The following is a 19,591-nucleotide window of genomic DNA, read 5'->3' as shown; positions in this document are numbered from 1 at the left end:
AGTTTTGAATAGCATAGATTTAACTTTTTTCGCCATATTTCCGGAGTTATCTAAGGTTTTTCAAATTTTTTAAAATAGTATACTTATCGTAGCACTTATTAGAACTACCCTGTATATTCGTCCCCGACTCAATGCCCAACCTTGAGAGGTGAGTTTGAAAGATCCTGCATTTGACTAACGGTCTCAACTTCTAGGTGAACAACTAAGATTCTGGTTTTTTCTGAATGAAACTAACACTACTTTCGAAACTTAGTCTATATTTATATAAAAAAATCACAATTTTTGGCAATTCCATATGCGAAAATAAATGCAGGGATGCAGCATGGAAAGACTAATAAGCACTGGCGAATGAACTAGCGTGGGCGCTGGCGCTTGAATACGACCCTATAAAAAAGGATAAACTCAAACGGCCTGAATAAAACTAAATGCTTTCCCATTTAATACCTGCTGAGCTGCCTGAAAACGCACCGGCTTTGGAATAGGCGGCGCTACCAGAATGAGCCGCACTACCAGCATGGGCCGCACTGCCTGTACCAAAATGTGGGGTTCCCCCGAATCCAGACGCACTTCCAGCCGAAGCGAACGAATTGCTACTAGCAAATCCATGTTTTACCTGCTCGGTTCCGGACTGTGTTCCCGAATACGATCCAGCAATGGAATCAGATAATAAATGTTGGTTGTTTTTCGAATCTACCTCAAAAATATCTTGACCAGATGCTTGGTTTGCTCCAAAACAAGATCCTCCTGAGCAGTCGGATTTATTTCCCGATACTAGACCAGGACCGGATTCGGAGGCACCATTATTACTGGATGCACCGCCATCCATTGTGCAAGCTCCCAAACAGCCAGATTTTTGTCCGGCATTTTTGCAAGAGCTTCCCGTACAGCCAACATAGCCGCCTAAATCGACGTCAGCCGATAACAAAGGAGCACCATTTTTGTTTAAACCGAACGGACTTAACTTTTGTCCCGCATTGTTGCACGAAATTCCGGTACAACCGATATACCCAGCGAGCTTGTAATCGTCCTCTCCTGACACAAGGGATCCATCGTTTTTCTGTATAGTAACTTGGCCGGTTGCATATCCGGAATCGGATCCACCACACGAACCCGAAAAGCACGGGATACCGCTACCACTTAGTGGGTAATCGAATACTATTTTATCTGTAAATATTTGTTCAGTTGTCAATAATATACAAAAACATTTTGGTGATGCAGCAGGTGCTAAAAAAATAGCGTAATGTGGGAAAGTACACACAAAAGTACACGTGTGATTTGAAAGTTCAATACTCAACGGGAGAAGGATCTCCGATTTATGAAAGCGAAATACGGCTCGATAGAGAGCAATAGTTAGTAGCGATTTTGGCACATTATATAAATTATCATTTGAATTCGGTACACTATTTGTTCACATCCTGTATAAAGTGATTTTTCAAATTTTCGTTAGTTTTGGTTATGTGCAATAAAATTTAACTGATGACTTTAGCCATAAAACTCTTCCAAAAGTTGGTGAACATTTTACGGAATAATTTAATGTACACTGATGCTTTTAATCAATATTCAAGCCCATATTGCCCATTCTATTTAATTTTTCTTAATTGTTTTAACTAATTATACCAGTACTTTTAATTCTTCGGGCAAATAATATGTCTGAGGGTTAATGCTGGGAGTCTTGCTAAATAGGAAAATTGTTCATAACTGTGATTTTTAAAAAGTGCATCTTTCTAAACACGACCATTGCTTAAATCAAAGTGAAACAAAAACTGTACCGTGCGTTCAATTTATCTTGATAACATTTTAATTGACTGTAACTTTTTTGTTTTTAGAGATATCAAGGTAAAGAAAAAAACAAAATGTGGGGTTAGTAGCCAAGTTTTTCCGCGTGACGTATAAAACAAAACACTATCAATTTTCAACAGGGTGTTCCATTTAAAAAATATATGATGTAGGCTTATATGTTAGAAAATTGATAGTGTTTTATTTTATACGTCCTTTGGGGAAAAAACTGGGCTACTAACCCTGCATCTTGTTTTTTTGTTTATCTTAATATCTCTTAAAACAAAAAAGTTACAGCCAATTAAAAAATATTATCAAGATAAATTGAATGCACGGTACATAGTCTAGTTAGCTTTTTCTGCAATTATTCTTTTTGTTATAAATTATTTTTTCAACATCACATTTTCACTACTGGACTACTTTATCTCATAATTTCAAAAATATATTTTTTTAAAGTGCAACAAATAATTCCAAATCAAATATCAATATTTAAAAATTTTTACTGCCAAGTGCATCAAGTCAATTTTATTGTACAAAAAAAAATCAACGAATATTTCAGAAAAATTTACCTTGGGTAGATAGAGCGCTTCCAGAATAAGCTGAACCTTCGGCGGCATTCGAAGCTGGTTTGCTCTCGTGAATGCTTCCGCTTCCGCCTGGGAAGTGAGACGTTGGGTACTTAACCGGCGTCAATGTAGAATAGGTTCCTGAAAGGCAATTCAAATTTGTAAAAATTAAAACGCTATGGTCACGAAAATATTCATTGTAGTCACGAGTTTGATCCGGCGGAGCATAGCAAGTGGACGTTATAATACTGCTTTGAAATATTGGTAAAACAAGGAACGAAGGCTAGCCAAAATATTACCCTTGAATCTATTCGGAACGTGCATATTATTTTATATTATAACTAAATATGTATAAGTGTAACTAATAGCTGGATCAATTTGATTAGGTATTATGTAACAATTATGACAGTAAATATTTTCATCTCATTTAAATAACTTCGAGTATAGGAAAATAAATTCAATTTAAGTATACAGGGTGTCCTTTAACTTACCCGCCTTGTATTCTATAAATGAAAATAAGAAAGTTCTGTTTAATAAATGTGATGCCCAATGCAGAAAATGAAACTAAACTTTTGAAAATTTACATTAATATCGAAACCTTAATTCAAAATTAATGTATCAAGTTGTTCGATGTAGAAATTTGAATTTTGTATTAGTGTCAACCCTAAACCAGTCTATAAAGCGCATTCATACTTGATGAATTTGTTTGATGAAACTGTTTTGATTGTATGCGTATATGTGTGTCATTTATAAGTTTTAAAATTATCAACATTTTTCCAGAGTTAAGTTTCAGTGTCAATGCTGTCTTTCTAACGACTAGCATTTGCTACATTTATTTCGGTTTATAGTAGTGCCTGTTGCTTGATAATGTGTAACTTAGGGCATACTTTATAGCTACAAATATTATTAGAATAACCGCATTTTTGGTAATTTCGGTTAGTTTGGTTGTATTGTATACGTATATGTATACGTGTTTCATTTACGACTTTTAAAATTATCAACATTTTTTTGCGAGTTAAGTTTCAGTGTCAATGCTGTCTTTCTAACGACTAGCATTTGCTACATTTATTTCGGTTTATAGTAGTGCCTGTTGCTTGATAATGTGTAACTTAGGGCATACTTTATGGCTACAAATATTATTAGAATAACCGCATTTTTGGTAATTTTGGTTAGTTTGGTTGTATTGTATACGTATACGTAGACGTGTTTCATTTATGACTTTCAAAAATTATCAACATTTTTCGAGAGTTAAGCTTCAGTGTCGATGCTATCTTTCTAACGACTAGCATTTGCTACATTTATTTCGGTTTATAGTAGTGCCTGTTGCTTGATAATGTGTAACTTAGGGCATACTTTATAGCTACAAATATTATTAGAGTAACCGCATTTTTGGTAATTTTGGTTATTTTGGTTAGTAACGTTGGTCAAATTATTTTGGAGAAACATATTTTGCCGATAAATGTCAAATTAAATTACTAAAAAATGATAAATTAAGAAAAAAAACATATACCTTGGCAGGACTGGCACTAGACTTAAACTCTTCCGTTCTGTATTTCCATTTTTTCAATACAAGGGACAATAATTATTAATATAATAAATATGATATTTGACATCGGTCAAGCCTTTTGCTTATAAAATCCAGTTGTTGATGGACTTGTCATTGGGATACATTATTATAGAATATACTATATTATATTATAGAATATACAGCTGAAGTAAGCGGACAATATACTTAATAAAGACCTAAATAAAATAATTCACGTGCTTGCCAATCTATATCTACGACAATTTTTGTATTCACACCATTATACTAATTTGTCCTCACTGCATGTTTCATACTGTAGAACCTTTTATTTTTGTTGAACTACCACCTATATGTAAACTAGCATCACTAGCCGCCCACTTTCGACTTGCTTCATCCTTAATTGACTTTTGGGAACTGGGAAACTTATATTTTAAGTTATTAGAGGTATTTTATATTCGCCTTTTTTTTAGAGGGTGAGGGGGTATATTTTTTTAATTATTTTAAATCAAAAAGTTTTCGAGTATTTGGGGTCACCCTTGACTGTTTCTAAGATACATTTTTGTTTTTCTCTCTGTCTGACAATTTTTTTCACTTTGTTTCTCTTATGCGCAATTAAATAAATTTCATGTACCAAATATCAAATATGGTTCGGAAACTCTACTGTGATATATGAGAATTATGTAAACTCTTTACTGTCCCACGATCTGGGACATTTATTAATTTATTTATTTCAACAGCTGAGTCAATTTACAAAAAAGAACAATATAAATATAAATTAAATTAGCAACATAGCAAAACACCAAAATAAGTATAAACCTTTTTTTAATTAAAAAAAAACAGTATGACACTAGCTACTTAAAATCAACCACTCCTTTTAACTTTCTCTTAAATGGTCGAAGACCGCTAGCAAAGAATCAAGACAACAGTTCTTAAATAACCTCAAGGCTCGAGTTAAAGGCGAAAAATAGCCCTAGTCGACTTAATGAAATGGAAAACAAAACATTGGGGAGTTCTGACGTCATTGATAGATGTTAAAACCAAGGAACTAGAGTTGAGTCAGACAGCTATATATACCGTTCAAAATTTTATAAATCGTCAAGACATCGGAGTAGGTTCTTGTAATTTCCAGACCATCTATCATAAAAGGCTCACATACTAGATCATAATTAATGTGATAGTTGTTGCAGATATTCCTACTAGCTTTATACCGGCTATATGATAATTTAGAATGTTTATCCGCTGGTAGAGGTGGGGTTTAAGAAGAGAATTTTCGTTTTTCAGATCAAAATGTACTGAATCTCGCCCATTTATTATGTGACTATTTTTTGTAACCGTAAATAGGTAATCAAATAAAAATTGTGCGCCATACTAAATTACCTGAAATTGCAGCAGAACCAGCATTAACTCCTGCCCCTCCCCCCACCTCGACCACATTCTGGATCGGTTTACTATCGTGGATGCTTCCAATAGGGCCTGGAAATTTGCCTAAAAAACATACATATAATGCCGCTTTGAACAAAATAACCATACACATTAAATTCACCTGTTTCCGTATGACTTGGAGCAGCAACATGACCGCTTACCAAAGCTCCTCCTTCTCCAACTACATTAGGAATCGGTTTACTATCGTAAATTGTTCCAACAGGTCCCGGGAATTTACCTGAAAAACGATCCAAACCTGCCGACGTAGTCTCGAAATAAAAAATGTGAAAGGAAATTTACCAGATTCCGAATAGCTTACGGCTCCAGCTTGAGCTCCGGCTTGTGCTACGCTACTCGCACCACCTACTACGTTGTGGATCGGTTTGCTGGAATGGATGCTTCCAGTCGGTCCTGGAAACTTTTCCGATGTTAACGGCCCCTCTTTAGATGCGGTCGTCGAGCTTCCATAGGAACCCTGACTTTCCAATGATGTACTTGGTTTTTCTATAGGTAAATGTCCCGTTCCAGGTCCCAGAAGTATCTCTGGAGTGTTTTCCGTATTTCCGCACTCGGCCCCATTGCAGTTGAATTGAATGTTCTGGCACCCGATAGTACTACACGGTACTTGAGCGGAAATACTTGGCGAATGGGCATACGGTGCTTGCAAATCATGAGAAATGACTGGCGCTTTTTCTTTGATAATATAGTATATTCCGGGAGTAGATTCAACCACAGGGGTATGATGCCCTAAAACTGGAATGTAAGTTTAAAAGTGACGACGAAATGGAGAAGAAAATGGCACCTGCGCCACCGGTTTGAGATGCGGCCTCTGCGGCAGCTGCTGAATCGACATGAACATTGTGGATATTTCCAGTCACGTGGCCGTGTTGCAACGGTGTCAAATGTGCCGGTTTACTGTCGTGAATGCTTCCAGTGGGGCCGGGAAAAGTGCCTGGGACTGATGCTAAATGATAGAATGATTGACTGAACATACCCGAAAGTTACAACCACCACTAATAGATAATATAAACTAAGATAACATAAACTTAACTATTCAATCAAGCAAAAAAGGGTTCTACTTTCGATCAGTTAAAGTTAATTTCTTTTTACTTTCCTTACTTTAACCAATGAGCCAAAACGAATAATGATCGGACTACAACTGAGTCATTTGTATTAAAAGGTGTGCGTCTAGGATGCATCCTCTCACCATTGCTCTCTAACATCTAGGTCGAAAAAATATTTCGAAGACTTATGATACATGTTAAATAATAGAAATGATATGGAACAGCAGCATAGGCTACAAATTAACATTGCTATATAAAACCAAAACCATCGGTAATTAGTAGACAGGTACTGGATGCAGAGGTCATAATAAAGGACGCAAGAGTGGAAGGGATTGTTGGGATATCTTGGTTACACGAATTACATGACCAAAACCACATTTTCTAAACTTAAAAACGGCCTTCTTTAACAATCTACGCCTTCGGAGGATAACGAACAGATGACGACCCCCATTTGAAACAAGAATCAGAATACAAATCATTAAATGTAATGATTGCAATGTAAAGTAGATGTGTAGAACAAACAAATCGTTATGAACATGGTGGTATATTGTCGCTTTACCGCAGTTTACTATAAATGCTTAGGTTGGGTACATTAATTAATTAATAATTTATATCATTTCCTGATAGGTGCTTAGCAAAACATTACTCCAGGTCATTGAATTAAGTGCGATTTTAAACTTAGTGTATTTGTCTTCCACCAGTGTCGAATCAACTCACCGGAAACTGCCACGTTAGAGCTACCAATATTTCCCAACGGACCGCATTCTTTATGGGGCGATCCTGGTCTATAACTGCACGCGGGTCCAACTATCGGTATGGAAGGTGTACCAACGTTGCCGCTATATGACGGCGCATAATTTTGTACCGTATTGTAAGCCGAACCACTTTCCACTATATGACTGACAGGTTTGCTCGAATATATACTTCCAGCAGATCCCGGCAAAGTCTGAATGAAATCTTTATTGGTGCCCACAGAACCATGGTATCCGGGTCCTTCTCCATAAGTCACCGAATGAATTGGAGTAGCAGCATTAGCTGGCTTGCTCGAGTAAATGTTGCTGGTTGAAATTGGGTTCACAGCTGGGACAACTGACGGTACTTGCACTGTAGCCGTGCTGTGTGAGGGAGTGGCAAGTTTATAGTCGTGAATGCTACCACTAGGACCGGGAAATGGTCCTCGGCATCCCAAACAACTGCCTGCTGAGTAACTCGCAGCGTTTTTGCTGTTGCCACTGGCCAGACCGCCATTGGTTTTTACTTGGTCGTCTATTACATAGTTTGTATGGGTAAGAGTTCCTCCCCCACTAAGAGTCGATTTTCCAGTACACCCGCTATTCCCATTAGAACATCCAGATGAACCTGCATAAATCAATCAAACCAGTTCGTTATCGAATAAACACATTTTTATAGTTAAATATAATTAATTGATTCATTTTTTTAGCTAAATAGTAATAAGCACAATAAAAATAGTATATATATTTAAGAACTTCCCAACCCACCATTGAATTTCTTCAGAACAACCACAAACAAATTCATTATAACCAGGATGATATTCAGAACAAATGGGCATTGGAAGAAGAAAAAGCTACTAGTTTCAACTGCAATTAAATTTGAATCCTATTTTATTTCACTCAAACTCAAAACGTTTCCTCATAATAAAATTGTTTTTAGTCTCTGCAAAACTAGTATAGAAAAGAAATAAAACTCAACCAGTGACCAACGACAAAACAATTTTTATAATTCTACACTTTTTTAAAAAGAACGTATCTTCCTCGGAAAGTTTTAATTTCTCATTTTTAAACTGTAAGTTAATGCGGCAATTTTCAAAAAATATATATATTTTTTGTGTTTTAGCATCCTTGTAGTAATCACGCAACTTTGAAATCAAACCACTTGCTCCGATAAAGGGTCACAGAGAGTACACATTAATAATCGACTGAAGTGAGCAATTTTAATTGTTTTAAAAAAGTAATAATATGTTTACCTGTATGTACCCCGGAATCAGATACTGTGCTTACTTCGGCGGCTGAATTAGCAGCTGCTTGCGCGGAAGCACCCGCTGAAACAAATCCGGCATTGCCACTCTTTAGATTACCCAGTAAATTGTTCACTTCATTTCCATTCAGGTCCCCGTTAAAGGATCCGCTAAAGGAACTGGAACTGGAACTGCTGTATGCTAAAAAATAGCACATGTTTTTGGTAACTAACACATCACATGAAGTATTGAAACCAAAACCCAATTTAAATTTGATAACCGCCCAAATAAATAACTCTTTCTTTCTTCAAAACTTAGTTATTGATTGATAACTACACGATTACCACATTTCATGAGGACATCATCAATGATTTCTGCTTTGATCGAAAAATAAATGCCAACATAAAAAAAAGATATTTGGGCTCTATGTAACTTATATTAATGTAGAAAGTTACCTGATGCCGATGACGATGCTGACGATCCACCTGAAATGAGTAAAATATGTGTAGGAAACTAATACCAGAGGGTTTTGTATTATGACGTTGCAAATTTAATCCGAAATCGAATGTTGCTTCGATAACAAAAAGGGAGAATTGTATGAGTATTTTTGGCTTTTTAAGATTTTAGTCAGTGAGCTCGTATAAATTATGGTAACAGTTTTAACATTAGTTCAAGCAATTATTGCTTCAATGTCTTCAATTTAGTTGGGAATTTTACATTTTTTTATACGAATATGAAAAAATTGCAAAATATCCTTCCCGCACTTAAATATCTTATTCTAAATATTTTTTATACTTACTAAAGCTCCCACTCACGGCACCAGGTGCTGAGATCTTATATCCATTTGCTGTAAAAATATAAGTCTAATGTTAAATGTTTAAAATAACATAGACATTAAAAAAAAATTCCATGGCTACCACATTTTCATTGAAGCGGTTTATGAGACAAAACTTATTTGGGTTATGTTTTATTCAGCGCTCGTATCGACGCGACTTGTTGACAAAGCTAAATCCGATACCTTACCTTAACTTGCTGCAACAAATAAGTATTACCAGTGATCTAATGCTTACTAAGCAGAAATTTATTACATTAACCATATGCTGGTATCTGCCCACATAGAAGCGTAAATATTACGATTATATTTTTTGACTTAAAGCTCATTGATTTGCTTTTATAGGATGTATCAAAATTATTATTCCCATTTAATGGTTGCAATCGAATTCAATAATAAAGAAATAAACGAGATCTAATTAAGAAGCAAATGGCAGAGGGTGGAATTAGAAAATCAGCAATTTTTTGTTTTTAATTTAGAACAAGTTGATGCCTTATAAAATAGTGTTAATACTCATATGATGTGTGTGAATTTAGTAGATCAAATAAATTAACCCAAACAATAAAAACAATACAAAGTTTTAAATACCTATTTATTTACATTTACATTTATTACAAGTTCTCCTATAATTACTTCTGTTTCTCTATAGCTATCCTTATCACAATAATTGGTTTAATTACATTGTATAGGTATGTACACGCAATTGGGCATTAATAAGTATTACAATAATTTCAAATATACTCAAAAATTTAGGCAACTAACCAAAACTATCAATACACTATTCTTAACCTATTTATAAAAACAATTGATTGTTATTGTGCTAAACATTACTTTTACCATGTATAATGTTGAATTTTAGATATAAATTTTGCTAGCCCTAATTTTAAAGTTAATATGAAAGTTTAATGAATTTGAGTACAATAAAACAGATCACGTCTCACTAAGTTTCTCCATTCTTTGCGGGAAACCACCGTTTTCTAATCCCCCGTGTAATTTCTTTTCCATTTATTTAACGGAGCTTTTCTCCTACAGTTACCAGAACTATCAGTGAAAATCGGATGTAGGCAAGGAGTTTTCCACTTGGTTTGATAGGATAGGTTGACAGGACTCTACTGTAGCCGAAAGTATCTGAGCAAGGTAGGTGTAGGCTACATATATTTTTACATTTCACAAAATTACTTGTCTGTCTTTGTTCTAGCATGTTTATCCACTCTTGCTGGTATTCTCCTCCCATCAATTTCGCTTGGTTCTTTTGTAACCATGATGGATCTAGTACCATGATACATAACAAGATCACATTATTTTGGCTTACTATATCTTTTTTCTCCTCCCGTCTGTACCTAATTACACACCGATCTAGCGTGCGGGAAGCGCCCCTTTTTCACGTCAGTTTCGTTTCCCACTGGTTTGGAGCAATCGGATATTTTCGGAGATATTGCCCACGCTTTCAATTTTGACGTTTGTCAATTCTGACGGTCATCTCAGTGAATGTACTCTTGTTGTTTTGCGAAAATGTACCCAACAACTAAGGGTAGTAGAAAAAGTATAGTATGCAACACGTTCGGTAAACTTTTTAACTCACTCGTTTATTAAACACTTGCTCCGCTCATGTCAAATAAACTCATGAATCACTTTTTGCATAATATACTATTAGTGTATTGTGCCAGTTTAAACAGAATTTGGATGATATTTTACCGCATTGCTTTATTGCCTATTGCCTTAACACGGCCCTGTCACGAATATCTGCATCAATGTATTTATGGCCGAAACGGCAGATATTTATATTGCAATTATTTAAATAAAAACAAATATCTCGAAAAATACTCCTTTTCTTTCAAATCACTGCATTTTTAATGAACAAGATAATCCTTTAGGTTACTCTCTTGACCGAGCATTAATTTTCCGTGCGAAGCGTTGGTCAATGTTTAAACAAGTAATAATTCACAATGAGGCCTTGACTTATCAAACTCCAGAAATATTTTTCGGAGCGGTGACCTCGAGAACTTAAAGAAGGCGCCTGTGGTAAGTACCGCGTGAGAAATAATAAAAGCATTCGCCCCGCCCATGGCAAATAAAAAAATTAATGTAAACATCTTAAATATGTTCGTAAAGTCGATCCTTTTTCTTCATATTTTTCGGTTACAATCCTTAATCCAGACATACTTCGCACAATATTGCTAATGCATATTGGGTTATTGTAGTAAAGTAATAAAATTTGACAAAAAGTATACATTTTCTGCAATCTTTTTTGGTATTTCTATCTTTTATTGCAAAAATTTGACATTGCACATCATTGAAATTAGCATTTTTAAGGTGACGGCAATTATCGAAATAACCAGCCAGCAGCAGAAAAACACCTAACCAGTTGTTTGTATTGTAGCACAGAATATCTTTTAAGGTGTTATAAAAATATAAAGATTAAATATTATTCGATACTGCCACTGAGATACACGTAGTCGATATTTACCTTTGTCTTTACACTTTGAGACACACCATACTTTAGTATTAGTATTATTACACCAATCTTGTAAAGTCTACTTTTCTCGTTGGTTAATACTTCCTTTTTAGAGTTTTAATTTCAACCAAAAAATATTTGAAACTGCCAATCAGTGTATCATCGGTATTTATCTAAGACAATTAAAATGTTTAAATGTGCTAAGAGCAATTGCCTATTAAAGTTAGATTTAAAAAAGTAAGCATCTAGTTAGGACGCATCAAAATTTGTTTATTATTGATTGTTGATAGGTACATCTCAATAAGTCCGTTAAAGATGAGGTTTGTTCAAAAAGTCAGGGTTTTAATGAAACAAGGATTCCAAGATACTAAGAAGCAATAACATTTTAAATGCTTTGAAACAGGTTTTACTTAAGGATCAGTGTCGTGTCCCTTTAGCCATTTTGTGTCGGGAGTTATAAACCATCTACAATAATGAACTACACAAACCAGTCAAGGCCTGCTGCTAAAGATATTTTTTTACACGACAATGGCTTGAAAATACAACTATCTGCATAATATGCACATATATAGGTATACCCGTTTTTAGAAAACATTAACAACGTCATTGACTAGCGTTTCATATCATTTCTTCACCAGCTCAGGCGAGATTTTTAATTGAAATTTTGTTTTTCTAAATATATGCTGACGTAATCAATAATGTTGATAGGTGCCCAGTTAACATGCATAAGGTCTGCGTTGTCTCGTTTTCGTATTATGGGCACCTAGAAAATAGAATTCTGTCTTATGAGTTTATATTTCGCTATTACTTTCATCTATGCAAGTAGTAGAAAATTGCGTAAAAAAAATTAAGTATATTAAAATGGCACATAATAAGACTTTTAAAACGGTAAGTTATAGTAGAATAGCAGCACAAAAGGATTGAAAAGATTTTATAGCAAGAATCAGGAAAAAAATAATTAAAGCACAAGCACAAATGAGAAGTGTAACGTAATATCTGATAACCAATTTTCAGGTAACCTCTTTGGTAATAGAAAAAAATCAATACCAATATAAAAAAATACGCAGACATTCAAATACAAGTGGTTGCAATTATAAAAAACGTAAGTCCATAAGGAGATAACATCCTAAAATGAATGTATAGGGTGGCCCGTTTCTTGTGGCATAAACATTATCTTAGAACATTCAAAATATATCAAAAAGACAAAAAGACAAAAGTTGTTTGGATTCACTCATAATTTTAAAATATTATATTGTTACAAATATTAAATATAATATTTATCAAGATTGAAATATGTCAAAAGCATTTGGTATGATATTTTTCATATCGTTATTGTTTTACATATATACTTAATTACCTTAAGAAATTAAACTCCATGCACAATTAGATTGTCTCCGATATTTACTTTTATAGTAATTTACTGCATACAAATATGTAAAGAACAGTAGAAATGCTTAATACCTATATGCTTGATATTACATAAAAAAAATGAAAATCATTATGCTTGTAACCACCAAACGATTTACTACGACATGAGGTAAAAGTTTCTTGATTTATTGGTAAATTCGTATTTAACAATTCTTGGAAATAGGATCGTCTAATCTTGAGGTGCCCTTAAACAGAATCGATTATTATTATTAGCGAAGAATAGTACCTATATTACGTTATTGCATAAAAAATAAAACCATAAAATCTAGATTTTCTTGATAAACTTATACACCAAAAATTCAATGAGTTGCCATGTATATATTCAGCGGCAAAAATTCGGCACGGTGCAACGACAATTAGAATTTGCCAAAGGAAGATCAACCTCACACTACGTTACTCTAAGCACTAGAATTAGCACAAAACAAGGATAATGATATAATTGTTTCTTCAACTGAGAAGATAAATTCGAAATACAATGGACTAACAAAAACATATTATTTACGCCATTAATTGGTGTATTCATACAAACCGCAAGAAGAAAAAAATCGAAAACTACACTTACACAGGTTCACTATCACAGCCACAGTTATAGCAAATTTTCTTAACATTCTCGTTAACGTCCCGTCCGGTCTATCTCCAAATTGTTATTATTCTTGACTGAATGCGGATCTCAATGTCTCACCTATTTATAGAGACTTGAATACTTATATGAATATGCCGCCTGACCAGTTCAACACAGGACTTGCACGTCCTGGGGATTCCGTCTTAATCACGACGGTCACAAAGTGTAATAATAATCCGTGATTTTGTTTTCATGTGTTTTCATTATATTCAATTAACAACTTTTTAAAAATGAAGAACATTAATGGATAAAGTAAACACATATGAACCGGTCAAAATCTAATATCCTGTTTGACTTTCAATAAATCTGATTATAATTATAATAAAAAAAAATCCCACGTAATTTCAGTATACGGGATTATTCACTTTCTGTCCTAGTAACTCTGAGAAGTAACACAGTGAACTTTTCGAAATATGGTATATAAACTTTTTTTTAATTTTATTTAGGGGGAAGCTGGAAAAAATGGAAATTACTTTGTTTGTCCTGCAAGGTACTACTAATGACAGAAGCGTAGTAATAAATTTATTATTATTTGTCAATTTGTCTACCTGTTTGGTTTTTTTAAGGTAAATCGTTTTGCTAGGTTGTCCTTCTGCATTCTTCTAGGCTTTCATGAAAGAAACTATAATATCCCAACAACTAACCAAAACTACCAATTATGGCTGCTTTGTCCAAAGCATACTTGTTCAAAACTATCAACAAAAAAAAATAACTATGCTATATTTTAATAAAGGTAAATTGAAGTACTTTTTAATTATTTTGAAAATATACAGGATGTCCCATATAAAAATCAATTTTTCGGTTGATAAATAATTAACTATTAGTTTTACAAATATTACATTACATGCCTAAAAGTTGCTTTACAAATGTTTTCCGTAAAAAAAAAGTTACAGCGAAAATAACCTAAACGGTACTATATACCCTTGTGCTATAAAGCCTTGGTCCAATTTGGCATTAATTTTATAATCTCCCAAAGAATGTCGGGTTTCCCTTCAAAATTGTCCAATTTGGCCCACCCTGTACTTACATATTGAAAATTGAAATATTGAAAATATTGTCTTATTATTATCATTACTTCTCTTGTAAAATTTTTCTCACGCTGTCACGCCTGTGCCATTACAGTTATATTTGACGAAATCCAAAATTATATTTAACTTCCAAAAATGACTGGAGAACAATAATAATTCTTCGATAATTTCGACGAGTTTTGTGAGCTTTTGGTTAAGAACTGCAAGTTTGAAAAGCTTGCATTGTTTTTAAGAAACACACAGCTCTTGATTGCTTTGATTTCATTGGTCGCCGCTGGGATTCTTAGTTTTGGTTAGTTAGCTATCTTTTCGAAAAAATGTTTAGTCGCTTAAGTTGTGTCGACACAGTGACGTAAAAGTAAATCCTCGGAGAACTGTACTGGCAAAATAATACAAATGTTGAACGTAGGCTCTCTAGATATTCCATGTCTCTTCAAATCAATGATTGTCGTTGCTAAATGTATGCTCATGGTGAACGGCATTTGAGTCAGGAGTTTATTTGTAAGTTTAGCAAACGTGTTCCACACTATCCTTTTTCTACGACCATTAGTTTTTGCGTTATTTTTGCGTGGAGTAGAAAAGAGTAAATTATACAACAAGCGTAACAAACCGCATTGCAGTTACGAGTTTTGTTTTGGCAATTGTTTATTAACCAGCCAAATAAACTTTTGACACAAAAACTTTGTCAAATGTATTGCATTCTATATTTTTTCTATTTATGCAGAACAACACGAACACTTTCACTGACTGACGTGTGGCATGTGACATTATAAGTTTTCAATTTGGAAAACTGAATTTTATTTATTTCGTACATATATATGATCAAAACAGGGTCAAAAGAAAATTACCACTTTAAAAATATAAAAAAAAAACGTTTCCTGGCGAAAATCAAAATCTGTGACGGTCAAAATATTTATCTGGCCTACCTACGTTTAATTTGGGTTCTAATTTACTTGAATTATTCATATTTCATGAAAAAATACAGCTCCGGTAATCAAGGTCTTATTTTTTTGTACATTTAAATATATTTTATTTAATAAATTCGCTAGAACAACATTGAAATAATTAACTCATCGGTTATTCTCATTCATTGGAAATTCTTTTACTTTTGAATTGAATTTACTTTGAATTTGAAAAGGTATTGTATTCACTCTTGGTGAGTATGGGGTAAAGATATGTACTTAGCGAGTACTTGTTAGAAAGGACCAAACAAAACCGAGAGTCCAATTTGTTTCTATGCCGTCCTCAGGATGACTTAGTAAAACGTCAAAATGTCAGCATAGAAACAAATTACCCTCTTGGTTTTATCTGGGCCCTTCTGACAATATACTGTGTACCAGTTACAGGGTTTTTATGGCAAAATTAAGGTTTGTTGATTTTGTGAATAAGTGGCACATCCTGTACCATATCAAAAACTTTTGAAATCGGTAGCTTCAAATTTCGGACACTTGATTCGCTTCATAGTTGGTTTTCGCTAAAAATATGAACGGTTCGAAGTTCTTCTTTTTTATGTGCGTATAATTACTTGGAATTTTTTTTTTTAACATTGGATGTAATAGTTTTCGATAGTCTCAATTTTAAATTTTATGGCAAACCGTGGATACTACTGGAAAAAAATGATCTGATGACTTCATTTTCGAGTTTAGAACATGAAGAACTATTTATTAATAATAAGTATAAAATTAATAACAAAAAGTTCGTCTGATTTCAACACATTGTGTAACACCTATCTAGATATCAATAATATATTATATTCAAATTTTCGATTTGTATAAATCAGTTTTAAGCACGATTGAAATTTATTAATAATTTTGTTAGCTTGTTGCTGCAATAGTATATAACATACCAATTTATAAAACGATACTTTAGGCACGAGTTTGATTGAGCACAAGCGGAGCCAAAGTCAAAATATCTTCCAAAAACAAGCAATCGCTCCCAAACGCGTGACTCAAGTACAGGAAACGTCTGGGAACGTTTCGCAACCGCGGTTTGAGCACGGCTGAACATTAATAATTGAATATTTGTGACTAGCACAAAAATAATTTGTTTCCTTGATATGAAGTAATTTAATGAAAAATTTTAGGTTTTAATAAAAATGAGCAACGCACATTACAAAACCTGAAAAATTAAACGTTAACAAAAAAAATCATGTAGATAGAAATGTTGTTTATGCAACAGAAAAATAATCAGCAATCAGACTCTCATATCTTGTGGGTCTTCGCAGACCAGTTCCATTAACTTGCGCAGAAAGTCCATTATAAATAATGGAAATTATCCGATTTAATGGCAGATAAGTTAATACGAACTTCAGATTACAAGATACCTACTACTTTTTTTATTTAAACCACACCCCTTCTTCCCTGCACTATATTTGGTAAGTTGGTCCGAATGAAGAAAGTTAGTCACCGGGTGTCACAAGTAGCGAGCTATTAATAACGCTTGAATTATGTAGTTAATTAAGTAGAAATCTAAATACAAACAAATAACAACAAAAAGAATGATTCACGGGGACAATAAGTGACATTAAAGCTTTACGCGAGGACACGGAATAACAATATAAGTGATTATTAATGGCGACATTTATATCTTGTTTGCCATTACAACACTGTAAGATAACTCGCACGTAATAAATCGGTAGTAAAATATGTTAATAATAGTTAGGACACTAAACAATCCGTTATAATTAAACGATAGATTCAAAGGATGTAAACACCCCCCACTAGGCTCTCGCGAAATTAGTAAGATAATAGAGGTTCAAGCCGTTCAAAGTTCGTCTGATATCGGATTAATTCTGGAAGAAAAGCTATTTTAAAATTTAAGAGCTTATAAAATTATTACCCGCGACAACACATAGCTCTTTTATGGTAAATATCAGACAAAAATAATGAAACCGATGATCCAATGAGATACAACAACTATTACTTCACTGAAACTTAAGTACAACGTGTGCAAGAAAACAATTCGAAGAAAAAATAAAAATATCAAGGCTAGCGCTAAACCCACGCAAATTTCGGCTTAAAATGCGATATTAACATAAACTGCGGATATTAATTTACGAGAATTTAATTTAGATGCCTTCTCTTTTTGGTGTATCTTTTTTAAAGGCGAAGATTTTTTAATTAATTTGGCACGATAAATTGTGCCCTGCAAAACATAGAAAGATATGGAATTAGAGAAATAGTCCTGTGTCTTTGCTATTTGATAACCGATAGAGTAGTAACCCCTTTTTTTATACATATGGGTAAGGTAGAGTTCCGCAGTTCGCTGTCGGGTCATCTCTGTAATATTTTTTATTTCTGTTTATTTAAATAAAATTTTGTCCCAAAGTAAACACATACTTTTCTCATTCGTACTAAAACTAACTGTGCTCGTTTAATATGCAATCTACCCAAGATTTAGTACGCGGTCTACCCAAGCTTATTTGATTAGTTGGTTCTTGCATCATAAATTGCATAAATTGGTTTGGCATTTTATGCAAAATTCTTTTTATCTATTTCACTTATGATAATACATACTTCAACTGTCCAAGTTATGAATTAATTTCTCAAAAACTTTCGCAGGTACAGGTCAGTTAACGATAGAGGGAGGGGGGGGGGGGGAGAGACAGAGAGAGAGAAAGAGAGAGAGAAAGAGAGGGTGAGAAAGAGATTTTAACTTATTTTAAAGCATACAGGGTACATTTTTTCTAAATGAAATTCTTTAATTTTTTTATTAATAATACATAAATAAACCTAATAGTTTTTCCAACATTTTTGACCGTTATTTTCACCAAAATTGCTAATTGCTGTCTGTTGCGTCATCTACTACTCCAAGAAAGTTCTTTCTCCTGTTTATTTTTGAATCTAAATTTGGCCAATCGTTTTGTCATGATATTATAGCAAGCAATAGTTTCAGACAGAAAGAAGGGTAAATATTGGAAAAGTTAAAATATAATCCCAAAATTTTGAAATAAGATCTTTCAGAAAAAATACTAATATATATGGTCCGCATTTAAGAAAATCAAAATGTTTCAATTTCAAATTATCCGAATATATTCGTTTATTTCCGTTGCCTATTTTTACGTTAAATATAAATAAAATTAAAAAAAAATTATAGCAAGTCTGAAAACTAGTATTTTTTTAGAAAAATTAAAAAACTATTAGGTAAAGATTAGTTGAAAACTTTTAAAACGAAAATAGTACCTTTTAAAACAATGTGTTTTAATTGTGGCGCTTTTGTGCATCTTAACAATTTTTACTTTTGTATTTATCATTTCCTCATAACTTTTGAAACCAATTTAATTAGTTTAATGCAAACAATTCCTCAATCATATAGGAATTCAAAATTAAAGTTGTAGGTTATTTGTAAAATCTTTCAGAAAAAAAATAGTTATAAAATGGTGCGCATTTAAGAAAATCAAGATAATTTAAGACAATTTAAAATGATCCAGATAGATTCGAATCGCTTTTGTACATCCACAGCATCTAATTGAAATTCCGTTGCATATATTTTTTACGTTGCATTCGAATAAAGCTAATATCAAATAAAACAATGGCGCTATCATATTTTTTTTGGCCAGCGTGAAAACTAGTATTTTTTAGAAAAATAAAAATATTGGAAAAACTATTAGGTATGTAGGTATGTATATACTATTATTAATAAAAAAAAGATGAATTTTAAATCGAATTCAAAACATTTAAAAATATGGTGTACCCTTTAAAAGAATGGATGTTTTATTCGTCATGCTTCTTTGAGCCCTGTATACTTTAAAATAATTTGAAATTGTGCATCCTAACACTCCTTAGAACTTTTGTATTTACCATTTTCTCATCTTTTGAAACCAATTTTATTAGTTTAAATTTCTCAATCGCATATAGGTTTTCAAAATATAGCTTAAATTTTTAAATTGAACCCGCTGC

At 33.3% G+C, this 19,591-nt stretch overlaps 1 protein-coding gene across 4 annotated transcripts; it reads right to left on the bottom strand.

Annotated features, from left to right (window-relative positions):
- Positions 1–246: 246 nt before the first annotated feature.
- LOC132697217 (uncharacterized) lies at positions 247–13,729 on the bottom strand. 4 transcript variants are annotated; one of them, XM_060662536.1, is made up of 12 exons: positions 13,606–13,729; positions 9,128–9,175; positions 8,784–8,813; positions 8,338–8,529; positions 7,071–7,712; positions 6,092–6,253; positions 5,590–6,042; positions 5,411–5,545; positions 5,245–5,352; positions 2,346–2,483; positions 445–1,164; positions 247–384 (listed from the first exon to the last, which is right to left on the bottom strand). In XM_060662536.1, the coding sequence occupies exons 1-12, from the start codon at positions 13,649–13,651 to the stop codon at positions 332–334; spliced, it is 2,727 nt and encodes a 908-aa protein (XP_060518519.1). In that variant the 5' UTR covers positions 13,652–13,729; the 3' UTR covers positions 247–331. The 4 variants fall into 4 exon arrangements, with proteins under 4 accessions (XP_060518519.1, XP_060518523.1, XP_060518521.1 ...); XM_060662540.1 differs by having other exon boundaries at positions 5,411–5,527; XM_060662538.1 differs by having other exon boundaries at positions 5,590–6,036.
- Positions 13,730–19,591: the final 5,862 nt, after the last annotated feature.

Source organism: Cylas formicarius, unplaced genomic scaffold (assembly GCF_029955315.1).
Source record: "Cylas formicarius isolate icCylForm1 unplaced genomic scaffold, icCylForm1.1 PGA_scaffold_1__22_contigs__length_36826433, whole genome shotgun sequence".
Classification (NCBI taxonomy): Eukaryota; Metazoa; Arthropoda; class Insecta; order Coleoptera; family Brentidae; genus Cylas; species Cylas formicarius.
Note: the sequence above shows the minus strand (reverse complement) of the source record. Positions and strands in the feature narration are given on the sequence as shown.

Coding starts and splice junctions, on each gene's coding strand:
- LOC132697217 (XM_060662536.1), bottom strand. CDS start 13,651: ATGTTAAGAAAATTTGCTATAACTGTGGCTGTGATAGTGAACCTGT. Junction 8,814..9,127: donor TGCCGTGAGTGGGAGCTTTA/GTAAGTATAAAA, acceptor TACTCATTTCAG/GTGGATCGTCAGCATCGTCA. Junction 8,530..8,783: donor AGCATCGTCATCGGCATCAG/GTAACTTTCTAC, acceptor GCTATTTTTTAG/CATACAGCAGTTCCAGTTCC.